The sequence below is a fragment of the Gorilla gorilla genome, chromosome 6 (assembly GCF_029281585.2).
Source record: "Gorilla gorilla gorilla isolate KB3781 chromosome 6, NHGRI_mGorGor1-v2.1_pri, whole genome shotgun sequence".
Lineage (NCBI taxonomy): Eukaryota > Metazoa > Chordata > Mammalia > Primates > Hominidae > Gorilla > Gorilla gorilla.
The window spans coordinates 10,162,049-10,174,892 of NC_073230.2; the positions used below are offsets into that span (position 1 = coordinate 10,162,049).

The 12,844-nt window shown below is 57.4% G+C and overlaps 1 protein-coding gene across 6 annotated transcripts in view; it reads left to right on the forward strand.

Moving 5' to 3' along the window:
* Positions 1-12,844, forward strand: part of AMZ1 (archaelysin family metallopeptidase 1) — a 48,006-nt gene that overhangs the window by 18,906 nt on the left and 16,256 nt on the right. For 3 of the 6 annotated variants that reach the window (XM_055346808.2, XM_055346811.2, XM_004045039.5), the window contains 5 exons: positions 2,171-2,692; positions 4,602-4,769; positions 10,466-10,594; positions 10,929-11,098; positions 11,507-11,683. In XM_055346808.2, coding sequence (XP_055202783.1) covers positions 2,389-2,692; positions 4,602-4,769; positions 10,466-10,594; positions 10,929-11,098; positions 11,507-11,683 — 948 coding nt within the window. In that variant the 5' untranslated portion in view covers positions 2,171-2,388. The remainder of the gene's footprint in view (positions 1-2,170; positions 2,693-4,601; positions 4,770-10,465; positions 10,595-10,928; positions 11,099-11,506; positions 11,684-12,844) is intronic. The other 3 variants (XM_055346813.2, XM_063708360.1, XM_055346809.2) reach the window with 2 other exon arrangements.

Below are 12,844 nucleotides of genomic sequence, written 5' to 3' on the forward strand. Positions count from 1 at the left end.
ATGAGCACATATACATGTATTTTCCAGATGAATGTGTGAAACTGGAGTTAGTGGGCCAGGCGTGGTACGTATGCCCATGTTCCCACTACTCAGGAGGCTACTGTGAGCCATGATTGTGCCACTGTACTCCAGCCTGGGCACAGAGCTAGAACCATTCTGGTAAAAAAACAAAACAAAAAACAAGCAAAAAAACCAAACAGGCGCGGTGGCTCATGCCTATAATCCCAGCACTTTGGGAGGCAGAGGCAGTCGGATCACTTGAGGTCAGGAGTTTGAGACCAGCCTGGCCAACATGGTGAAACCCTGTTTCTACTAAGAACACAAAAATTAGCCTAGCATGGTGGGGGGCACCTGTAATCCCAGCCACTTGGGAGGCTGGGGCAGGAGAATTGCTTGAACCCGGGAGGTGGAGGTTGCAGTGAGCCCAGATCACGACACTGCATTCTAGCCTGGGCGACACAGCAAGACTCCATCTAAAAAACAAAAAGAAGTTGGGGGTGGGGGGGTCTGTGTGCAGTGGCTGATGCACTTCGGGAGGTTGAGGAGAGAGGACTGCTTGAGCCCAGGAGTTTGAGCCCGGCCCGGGCAACATAGTGAGAACCCCGTCTCTACAAAAAATACAAAAATTAGCAGGACATGGTACACACTTGTACTCCCAGCTACTTGGGAGGCTGAAGCAGGAGGATTGCTTGAGCTCAGGAGTTGGAGGCTGCAGTGAGCTATGATTGTGCCACTGCACTCCAGCCTGGACGACACAGCGAGACCCCATCTCTAAAAAAGAAATCAGGGTTAGTTAAAGAGAGAATAGGGCTGTTCATTCTCCCTGCAAAAACAAAGCTGTTTCTGGTTTTCCGGCTAGGACTGGCAGGTCTTGCAACTTGACGGTCTGCAGACAAATGGGTTTTGCGTGTCTAGCTCAGCTTTCTAGAGGAAGCGTGTCCGAGGGCTGCTGATTCATAAGGGTCTATTCACATGTCCTTAGCTGCACCTGCCTGGCTGTATTATTTGTGCATCTCACTTCTGTGGTTTCTGGTTCGTTTCTAGCCTCTCCCCACAACCACCCCTTTGCTTTTATCTGTTCTGCGAGGCTTCCCCTGCCCAGCCCACTCTCCATCCGCCCTGGCAGGTCTCACAGTCTCTGAACAGAGACGTAAGTATAGCCCGGAACCAAGCGTGCGGTGACGACTCTCAGGCATGTTCCTGAGTGTGGGGTTGCCTAGCTGCTGCTCCGGTCGGAGCATCTGTTTTGCAGGGCGGCTTTGTCACGGTTCTGCCAGCTCCACACCCCCCACCGTCTCCTCCCTACCTGGTCCGTCCTGGGCGTTGAAATCCGCTGTTGCTTCTCCACTTCTCCCTGTTTCTAGCTGGTGGGGTTTGGCACAAACGCCTGCCCTGACTGCTTCATCTGGATCTTGGGCCCTCACGTGTGTCTTGGGGACGTCTGGGTGCTGTTGGGGCTGCGTACCCCCGCCCCCCAAAACATATGCTTGCTGGGTGCACAGGGACCTGCTAGGAAAGCTTGTAATTGGGATGAAGAGCTGCCGTGATGGGAGTTCTTGGGTGTTGGGGGGTCCCTAGGTGATAGGGGCTCTGGGTGAGGAGGAACCCCAGATGATGGGGGCTCTGGGTAAGGAGGACCCCCAGGCGACGGGGGAACCCAGGTGAGGATGCACACTTTGTGATCATGCCGTGGAGAGGAGCATTTGGTTTCCACCTGGAGGGGCCCTTCTAGCTCTGCAGGGAGGGGAGGAGGTCTCTCTTCCCTCCAAGGCCTCTAGACAGAGTTGGCTGGTAAGAGGGAATGGAAGAATGGCCTTGGGGGCCCCTGCCCTTCTGTGGGGGCCCATGGACACATGTCCCTGCCCCTGCCGAGCGGGAGGTACTTCCGCATACCCAGTTCTGGATGAGGGAAGCTTCTGGAAGAGACTGTGACCGTCCCCTGGGTGGCCCATGGGACCCAACCTGCTAGAGAAGATGAAGTGGTTGAATGTGTCCTTCCAACCTCGCTGGGTGGCAGTGCTGTGTCCTGGAGGGGCCAGGGCTCCCTCTGACACCCTCGTCCTCTGCAGAGCTTCTCCCCAGGCCTGGGCAGGAGCGGCCCATCCCTTGCCTGGGACATCGGGCCCTGTGTGCTCGGCAGTGAGGGGACCCCTGTTCGTGTCATCCACAGGGTGCTGTGGGCCCGGAAGCGCCCATGCCTGAGAGCGTCCAGGACCAGGCAGAGCTGGGCCTTGAGGGCCCTTGGGCCAGTGTATGTCTGCAGGGAGCCCCCGGTAGCCACTCGGATCAGCCCGAGGGAAGATTCTGGACGAGACCGTGGCCGTCCCCCGGGTGGCCCATGGACAGCAGCAGGGGCTCCCAGGAGTGGCCAGGCCCTGCCCGCCCACCATGCTGCAGTGTAGACCCGCACAGGAGTTCAGCTTCGGGCCCCGGGCCCTGAAGGACGCTCTGGTCTCCACTGACGCAGCCCTGCAGCAGCTGTATGTGTCCGCCTTCTCCCCTGCCGAGCGGCTCTTCCTGGCCGAGGCCTACAACCCGCAGAGGACGCTCTTCTGCACCCTGCTCATCCGCACGGGCTTCGACTGGCTCCTGAGCCGACCCGAGGCCCCCGAGGACTTCCAGACCTTCCACGCCTCCCTGCAGCACCGGAAGCCCCGCCTAGCTCGGAAGCACATCTACCTACAGCCGATAGGTACGGGACACCTGCAGCCATCGGCACGCTCCTGGGGGACCAGCTTATATATAGCACATGGGGGGGGATGTCTGTGCATAGCCCCCAGGCAGGACTGAAATGAGGGAAGAGGGCCCTGGGTGTTTGGGATGCCAGGGTGGAGGCAGGGAGGTCCTGGCTGGGCCAAGGCTTCCTTCCTCCCACCCCATCCTGACACGATGCTCAGACGGCCCAGGCTCTGGGACTGGTCCACATGCAGGTGTGGCCTCATCCAGATGTGCACGGTCCTGGCTACACCTGTTGAAACTAGAGCCATCCCAGGCACTGTGCTGCGGGCTGTATAAAGATCACGCCGGGTGTGGTGGTGCACACCTGTAATCCCAGCTATTCAGGAGGCTGAGGCAGGAGAATCGCTTGAACCTGGGAGACAGAGGTTGCAGTGAGCTGAGATCATGCCACTGCACTCCAGCCTGGGTGACGGAGTGAGACTGTCTCAAAAAAAAGACCACTTTCTCTTTGGGGTGCCGAAATGAGGATCAGCCCATTTCGCAGGCAAGGAAATGGAAGCAGGGAGAGGTCCCTTGACCTGTGTGAGTGGCAGAGCTGGTCACTGGTAGGGACGGGACTGGAACGCAGGTCTATTTGACCCTGGGGCTGGGGTGCTCATCCTGATGCTATAGTGGGAGGGGCTGGGCTGAGCAGGGTGGGGGCTCGAGGGCCCAGAGTGGTCAGTGTCCTCAGAGCTCTGTGTCTGGCAGAGTCTGGGGGACCCAGGGTGAATGGGGAGCCGATACAACAGGCATTGGTGCTCAGAAGGGAACGGCCCAGGCAGGTTTGGGGAGCACGAGGGGCAGGACCAGCTCTGTGCCTCTCACATGCCAAGAGCAGCCTGGCAGAGACAGCACACGGGATGGGGGCTTTTGGGCTCGGAGAGGAGGAAAGGGCTGGCGTCCGCTTCTGACACCAGCGCACCACGCCTTTCGGCATCTCGACAGCAAGCCAGAACAGGGCTGGACCTCGCCTGGCCTTGCCCCACGCAGGCTTGTCACCAGCCCTGGTGGTCCACGCAGCCCCTTTCCTGCCCCTCAGGACCCAAATCCCACGGGTGTCCGTTGGTCTCAGCATCCACCACCCCACAGCAGCCAATCCAACAGCTTGGGAGCCACCTGCTTCCCTCCACCTCCCTGCTAATGGCTCAGAGCCTGGCGTCCCAAGCTCTGACACGCTGACACATGGGCATGTTGTCGAGACACAGGGGCCGGGTCAGGAGGTGGGGGCTGGGCCGGGCTCTGCATTTCCCTCCTTTCCTGGGTGAGGCTGATGCTGCTGGCCTGGAGTCCCAGCAGCCGATTTCTCACTGGTCTCCTGGCCTCCACCCTTGGTCCTTGTCCATCTGTCCTCCTGACCTGTGATCTGGTGTGTGCACCCCTCCAGGGGCTGCCCTGGGAGCTCCCTGCTGCCTCTCCAGCCTCGACCTGCACCCTTGTGTGCTATTCTCTGCCCCAGCCAGGCTGGCATTTTGCAGCCAGGCAGCCCAGCTCTGTCTTGCTCTCTGCCCCAGTCAGGCTGGCATTTTGCAGCCAGGCGGCTCGGCTCTGTGCTGCCTGCTCAGCTGCAGTGCCTGGCGCTAACCCTAGAAGTCCCTGTCCCTGGTGAGTCCTTGCCTGCTCCCTCCCTGAGCTCACATGCGATTGTCACTGCTGTCCTTTCATCTGTGCATGAATCTTTCCTCTGTGTCCCTCGGTGTTTGCCCTTTTGAAAAAGTCATGCTTTCCATCCCTTTTCTAAGCCCGACGCTCCGCTTGCTGTCAGGGTAGGTCCACATTGGCCTTGTTCACCCAGCAGGCCGGTGTCTGCGAGCGATTCCCGGGGAGAGGGGTCCCAGGCGGGCAGGGGCGTCACAGGGCTGACGGCGCTGCTCTCCCACCAGACCTGAGCGAGGAGCCGGTGGGAAGCTCCCTGCTGCACCAGCTGTGCAGCTGCACGGAGGCTTTCTTCCTGGGCCTGCGTGTCAAGTGCCTGCCGTCGGTGGCAGCCGCGTCCATCCGCTGCTCCTCGCGGCCCAGCCGGGACTCTGACAGGCTCCAGCTCCACACAGGTGAGTGAGGACGGCAGCCGCGGCTCAGGCCAAGGCAGGCCCCTTCCAGAAGGAAGAGGTGGGAGGAAGGCGCCCAGGAGAGGAAAGGAACCTTTTCTTCCTTTTTGCTGGGAAACATCCATTTCCCAGGTGTTTGGGAAGCAGGACCGAGACGGAGAGCTCCTTCTTCCCACCCAGGAGTGTCTGGGGACCTGACCACACAGCCAGTGCCCACAGGAAAACGCCGGAGCATGCAGAGCAGGAGAAGCGAGCCCTTCTTTTTTTGTTATTTTTTTGAGTCTTGCTCTGTCACCCAGGCTGGAGTGCAGTGGCGCGATCTCGGCTCACTGCAACCTCCCGGGTTCAAGCGATTCTCCTGCCTCAGCCTTCTGAGTAGCTGGGACTAAAAGCGCCCACCACACCCGGCTAATTTTTGTATTTTTAGTTGAGACAGGATCTCACTGTGTTGGCCAGGCTGGTCTTGAACTCCTGACCTCAAGTGATCTGCCTGCCTCAGCCTCCCAAAGTGCTGGGATGACAGGCGTGGGTCACCGTCACTGGCTTGAAATGAGCCCTTCTAAGGCCACTCAGCATGGCTCCAACCTTCCGTCTTTGCATAGTACTTTACATGTGCCTAGAAGCCCCCAACCCTCAAGCCCTTGCCCCTTCCCCTGAGGGTCGCTGGTGACTGGAGAGTGTGAGGCAGGGTTGAGAGGCAGAGGTGAAGTGAGGGCTCTCTTGGTGGGTAGGAAACCTAGACTCAAGTTTAGGGAGGGCCTCAAAGGGGCTGGAACGAGCGGATGGACAGCTTTCATCAGTTCTGGGATACTCTCAGCCATTGCTGCTTTTGTCAGTTATCACCTCTGCCCCATTCTCTTCTCTCCTATGACTCCAGCTGAATGTATATTAATCCATCTTACTCTCTTCTCTATATCTTTTATGATCATTCATGCTTTAGTCTGAATTTATTCTCATCCTTTGGCTAAGGCTTACTCTCTCTGGAGTCACATCCAAGGTACTTTTTTTTTCTGAGACAGAATCTTGCTCTGTCGCCCAGGCTGGAGTGCAGTGGTGCAATCTCGGCTCATGGCAAGCTCTGCCTCCCGGGTTCATGCCCTTCTCCTGCCTCAGCCTCCCGCGTAGCTGGGGCTACAGGCGGCTGCCACCATGCCCAGCTAATTTTTTTGTATTTTTAGTAGAGACGGGATTTCACCGTGTTAGCCAGGATGGTCTGGATCTCCTGACCTCATGATCTGCCTGCATTGGCCTCCCAAAGTGCTGGGATTATAGGCATGAGCCACTGTGCCTGGCCTCATCTAAGGTACTCTTAAACCCATATATTGAGGCTGGACATGGTGGCTCACACCTGTAATCCCAGTACTTTGAGAGGCTGAGGTGGGAGGATAGCTTGATGGCAGGTGTTCAAGACCAGCCTGGGCAACTAGGCCAGACCCTGTCTGTGCAAAAAATATAAAAATAGCTGGCAGTGGTGGCACACATCTATAGTCTCAGCTACTTGGGAGGCTGAGAGTTTGAAACTGCAGTGAGCTGTGATCGTGCTACTGTATTCCCCTCTATCCTGGGTGACAGAACAAGACCTGATCATTAAAAAAAATCACAACCCCCATATATTGTGTTCCTAATTTCAGTTGTCATGTTTGTGAGTTCTACAGTTTCCAGTGGATTCTTTTTGAAATTAGCAGTGTCACGCTTTTTTTTTTGTTTAGACGGAGTCTTGCTGTGTCACCCAGGCTGGAGTGCAGTGGCATGATCTCGGCGCACTGCAAGCTCCGCCTCCTGGGTTCATGCCATTCTCCTGCCTCAGCCTCCCGAGTAGCTGGGCCTACAGGCGCCCAGTACTGTGCCTGGCTATTTTTTTTTGCATATTTAGTAGAGACGGGGTTTCACCGTGTTAGCCAGGATGATCTCGATCTCCTGACCTCGTGATCCGCCTGCCTCGGTCTCCCAAAGTGCTGGGATTCCAGGTGTGAGCCACTGCGCCCGACCCAGTGTCACGTTTTTATAGGTCTCAGTTGCCTATGACACTTCTTTAAGTTCAGCATTGATGTCCATGAACATAGTTGCTTGACTGTCTGTCCGATGATTACACTATCTGGAGTGCCCATGTGCCTGTATTTATTTCTGCTAATTTTGTCTCAGTTATCCTGCCTCATTGTGCCTTGTTATTTTTGATTGTTAGTTAGGCATCTTATTGGAAAAATTAGTTTACCTTTGAGAATTTTTGGCGTGGGCCGATCTTTTTCACCATAGAGGATTTTCTTTTCCTTCTGCCAGGCACCAAAGGGCTGACTGTGGGACAAAGACATGAAGCTTTTCTGGGTCATTCTGATAGTCCCCAGGGCTCTGCATCCCTCCCAGGGCAGGAAGCATGTCAGGGTCATCCAGGGCAGGAAGCATGTCAGGGTCATCCTGCCCACTCCCCCACCCCAGAAACAGTCCAGCTTCATCTGTTTGAGCTCCAATCCTCCCCATTTTTCTCACTAGGTCTCTGCCTTGGTTATTGAGGTATAATTTAGATAGTAAAATTCATCCTTTTTAGTGTAAGGTTCTGAGTCTTGACACATGCATACATCACGTGGCCATCACCATAATCATATAGAGAGCGGCTCTCTACCCCTCTACCGGCCACCAAACTTTTCTCCTTAATCCACTCCTCCCCATCGTGGGTGTTGGAAGCAGCTGTTCTTTGTCATTCACTCTGCCTGTCTGGCCATCTTTTGGCGGGAGGGTTGTCTAAATTCCCTAGTGTACTGTTACAGGGAGCAGCCACTGTTGAGATTTGGGGGTTGATAGGGGTCCCCTGGCTGGGGTGGGGTGCCATCCCCTGGGTGGCATGTTTCTTTGTCCTGGCCTGCTTTCTGGGTACAGCCTACACTCCACAGGCTTCCCCAGCCCCTGAGGTCCTACAGTGGGGTCTGTGGGCAGTGTGGCCTGCCTTGGCCCTGGCCCTAAAACACAGCCGGGGACCCTGTGCCTCTCAGGCTTGGCCTCTGCAGCCTCAGCTCTCCTCACCTCCCCCACACTGTACGCGGTGCGTCTCACCTGTTACGGCCTCCAACCTGTCTGTGCCAGGACTGTGGCAGCTCAGAGACAGCACCAAGTCCCACAAGGGTCACTCCAGGGCTTTCCACCCCCTCTGCTTAGTGAACAAACTGCTGTTTCCCCCAGCCCCACACTTCAGAAGGTGCACGGGGGAGCCCTCGGGAAAAGGACGTGCACTCGGGAAGGTTCAAAAGCAGGTGGAACCCAGAGGGTATGCCGGGTTGCATTTGTGGGGTCAGCTCAGCCTGGTTTTTAATTTTTTTTTTAGAGATGGGGTCTTGCTTTGTCACCCAGGCTCAAGCGCAGTGGTGTGATCATAGCTCCCTGCAGCCTTGAACTCCTGGGCTCCTGTGCCTCAGCCTCCCAAGTAGCTGGGACCACAGACACGTGCCATCACACCTGGCTAATTATTTTGATTGTTGTAGAGATGGGGTCCTGCCATCTTGCCCAGAGAGTAGCATGCTTTGGATCACTGTATTGGTTTCCTGGGACTGCCGTAACAAAGTACCACAAACTCGGTGGCTTAGGGACATTTCTTGTCTCACATTGCTGGAGCCTGCAGTTCTTAACCAAGGTTTTGGCAGGGCCATGCGGTCTCAGAAGGCTCCGTGGAGGGTGCTTCCTGGCTGCCTCCAGCTTCTGGAAGTTGCTGGCAATGCCCGGCCCTTTGTGGCTTCCAGATGCACAACTCCAACCTCGGCCTTTGACTTCATGTGAGCTTTACGCCATGTGCCTCTGCGTCTCTTCTAAGACTCCAGTCATTGGGTCTCCTTCATGACCTCATCTTAACTGGATTATATCTGCACAGATCCTGTTTCCAAACAATGGCAGGTTCTGGGGGTTAGGACTTCCACCTGTCTTTTTAGGGGACATAACTTGATCCACAACAATCATCACTGTCAATCATCATCACCTCGTTAGCATCATTGTCAATCAATTACCCAGCTGCTCAGGAGGCTGAGGCAGGAAGATTGCTTGAGCCCAGCAGGTGGAGACTGCAGTGTGAGCTGTGATTGTACTCCAGCCTGGGTGACAGAATGGGATGTTATCTCAAAAACAAACACAGGGCCAGCCGTGGTGGCTCATGCCTGTAATCCCAGCACTTTGGGAGGCCGAGGCAGACGGATCACGAGGGTAGGAGTTTGAGACCAGCTTGACCCAACATGGTGAAATCTCGTTTCTACTAAAAATACAAAAATTAGCTGGGTGTGATGGCACGTGCCTGTAATCCCTGCTACTCAGGAAGCTGAGGCAGGAGAATTGCTTGAACCTGGGAGGCAGAGGTTACAGTGAACCGAGATAGCACCACTACACTGCAGCCTGGGCAACAAAGCAACACTCCATCTCAAAAAAAAAACCACACACACACACACACAGAAAAACCTCCTTGCCAATCTGTTCCTTTTAATGGTAGAACTCCTTGGAAAACACTTTTCTCCCGTGTGCCTCTGTGCCCCAACCCCTCCTCTCTGCACTAACTCTGAGACCCTCTCTGGGTTTCCTGGGCCCGCGGTGGCTGCTCTGCCCCCTTCCCTCCCTGGGCTCCTGGTTTCCTGGCTTTGATGCCATCGTGCCCAGGTTCAGCCCCTGGGCCTCTCCTGTATCTGTCCACACTCATGCTCCTGGGAACCATGCTAACAAGTTACACAACTTGCTAGCTTGGATGACCCACTGTGATCTTACAGTGCTGTGGGTCAGGAGCGCCCCCCCACTGCCCGGGCTAAAGTCAAGGGTTGGCTCCAGGAGACTCCAGGGAGAATCCACTTCCTGCCCTTTTCATCTTCTAGAGGCACCCGTATCCTTGGCTAATGGCCCTTCCTCCGAGCCAGCCCTGCAGCGCCCTCAGGCCTCACGTTCTCACCCAGACCCCCTGCTGCCTCTAACGAGGGCTTTTTTTTTTTTTTAAGATGGAGTCTGGCTCTGTTGCCCAGGCTAGAGGGCAGTGGCGTGATGTCAGCTCATTGCCACCTCTACCTCCTGGGTTCAAGCAATTCTCCTGTCTCAGCCTCCTGAGTAGTTGGGATTACAGGCATGCACCACCATGCCCGGCTCATTTTGTATTTTTAGTAGAGATGGGGTTTTGTCATGTTGGCCAGGCTGGTCTCAAACTCCTGACCTCAGGTGATCTGCCCATCTCGGCCTCCTGAATTGCTGGGATCACAGGTGTGAACCACTGCGCCCGGCCTTACCGAGGGTTCTTGTGATGGCATCAGGCTCACCCGGCTGATGCAGAATAACGCCCCCATCTCAAGATCTTTAATCATCTGCAGCCCCTTTTGCCGTGGGGACTCACAGGTCCCAGGGCTGAGATGTGGACTCCCTGGGGCTGTCACTCAACTGCTGAGGTGGCTTCTCCTTCCTGGGGCTGCAAGCGCCAGTCTTGTTGGCCTGGCTGCCTCTTTAGCGTCCCCACTTGGCTGTCCATGGCCTCTGAGACTTATTAGGTCCTGATCTCCAAATGGCCCCGGCCCTCACTCCACATCATGCAGTACTGTGTGCCCTCAGGTCACACCAAACGCTGGTGGCCCACACCTGACTTGGGAAGGGGCGGGGCCCAGGCAGAGGAAGAGGATGACAGGGTGTGCCAAAGTGAGCTTGGAAGATGGGGGTCCCCAGCTGCCTCCTGACCCTGTCCCCTGGCCCTCTCCCCACAGACGGCATCCTGTCCTTCTTGAAGAACAACAAGCCAGGGGACGCACTGTGTGTGCTGGGCCTCACGCTGTCTGACCTGTACCCCCACGAGGCCTGGAGCTTCACCTTCAGCAAGTTCCTTCCAGGGCACGGTGAGCCGGGGCCCCAGCAGCTGTGCCTGGGGGGTAGCCTGGCATGGGGCTGTGGCCCCTGGGACTGCAAGGCACCCTCCTGGTGGAAGTCAACACCCATGCATGGGAATAGGTGGCCCCTTCCAGCTCCTCCTGAGGAATGGCATAGGGGCTGTTCCTCAGCTGTGGCGTCTGCCCCAGGGCCCAACTTCATGTGGGCAGGACCGGGCCTCCTAGGACTGGTATGTCCTTGGGCCATGGGCAGCTTGCATGAGAGCATGAGGTGGGTTTGATGGTGGGCCTCACAGAGCCAAGGCTGACCCCTGAGAGTGCCCTTCTCTTCATCTCTCTCCAGAAGTGGGCGTCTGCAGCTTCGCCCGGTTCTCAGGGGAATTCCCGAAGTCAGGGCCCAGCGCCCCTGATCCGGCCCTGGTAGAGGCAGCAGCAGACGGCCCCGAGGCGCCCCTGCAGGACAGGGGCTGGGCCCTGTGCTTCAGTGCCCTGGGGATGGTTCAGTGCTGCAAGGTGGGTGTGGGGGCTCTGGGGCTGGTAAGAGGGGACAGGAGGGTGCGGGCTGAGCCCGTGGCGCGTCGGTCTGTTACACTGCCCCATCCTCACAGTGAAGTGGATGGACCCCTAACTCTATGGAACGAAGAAAGCAAGGCTACACAGCTATGAAGCAGCAGGGGAAGGATTAGAGCCCCAAGCCCCCATCCTGTGTGGCCTCCCCAGGGCCGCCCACCCTGACTCACCTTTCCCCTGGGGCCCTGAATGTGCCCTGTGCTGCCTGGGGCAAGGGGAGGGCGCCCGGACCACCTCCCGGCCATCCGCCCTCACCCAGGTCCTCATTTTGGTCCTGCTGGGGCTGCCTGGGGATCTGCCGGATGCAGGGGCAAGGCAGTGAGGCAAGGTGTTTGGTGGCCTTCCCCCCAGGTCACGTGCCACGAGCTCTGCCACCTTCTGGGCCTGGGGAACTGCCGCTGGCTCCGCTGCCTCATGCAGGGTGCGCTCAGCCTGGACGAGGCCCTGCGGCGGCCCCTGGACCTCTGTCCCATCTGCCTGAGGAAGCTGCAGCATGTCCTGGGTTTCAGGCTCATCGAGAGGTACCAGGTGAGTTGCTGAGTTGGGCTGCCCAGCGCTGGGACCTGCCCTCCGGAGGCCCGCGAGCGCCACCTGGAGGCCACGCAGGGCACGGGGACCGCACACAGGCTTTGTCAACTGCCGGGTTCCAGGCAGTGCAGAGCCCTGGGACCTGCGCTGGGGTTGAGCTCCATCCGGATCTCACTGGCGGTAGGTCGAGTCCTGCCAGGGCCCGCGTGTGGTGGCTGTGACTCGGAGGTTGCAGCAGGGTGGAGTGGGGACGAGGGCTTTTCTCCCTCTGTCAGGAAGAGCCGGCATTGGAGCCCAGCCGGGAGGGGACTTCCTGGTGCAGCCGGCGGGTGGCACGGTCTTCCCAGGGTAACTTTCTCTTTTCTTTCTCGTCACCCACACTTGGGTCACTGCTGCTCCGAGGAGGCACAGGCCCCTTGGGAGGAGGTGGGAGCTGACACAACAAGGCTGTGTGGGAGGCGGCCTCCATTCCTAACTCCCTCTGCTGTCGCCTGGGTGGGGTTGCCGAGCAAAGGGCTCTTCCGTATTCACGGACGTTTGTTTACAAGCTCAAAAGCTTTACTCTGAGTTCTGAGTCCAAAGGCAGGTGGTGGTAATTTTTCTTTAAACCCAGCTTTGGACTAAAACCAGTTATAAGGTGCTCACTGCGCACGGGCACCAGAGCAGTCAATGAAACCGCGCTGGAAAGCCCCTGCATCCTCCTCCTGCCCGTCGAGGAAAGTGGGGGTGTGGCTCCCGGACCGAGCCTGTCTGAATCCCCCGCAGGGCCCAGCTGGGCCCTCCTTCCTGCTGGGGTAGAGTGAGGAGCTGCATCTTGCAGGCTCCTGGGTGACGCTGAACTAGAGGCCGCGGCATTTCTAGCTCACAGTGCTGGAATCTCTCTGCAGGGATCCTCTCTGACGACTCTGGCAGTCAAGGGAAGGTGAAGGGGGCACAGAGGAAACAGCTTTTCCAAGTGGAAGGAGAAGAGCCTGTGACTTGGGGGAGCCCAGGCGCAGCCGTGGCTGAGGGTAGGAGCATCTCCCGAGGGTACAGGTGGCGTGATGGCTGGTCAGCACCTGGTGATGCCTTGTAAAGGTTGCTGCCGCCAGCTGTGCCGTGTCAAGGGGCAGCTCTTAGTACCCTCGTGAGGCTGTGTAACAGGCACAGGGGCAGCTTGGT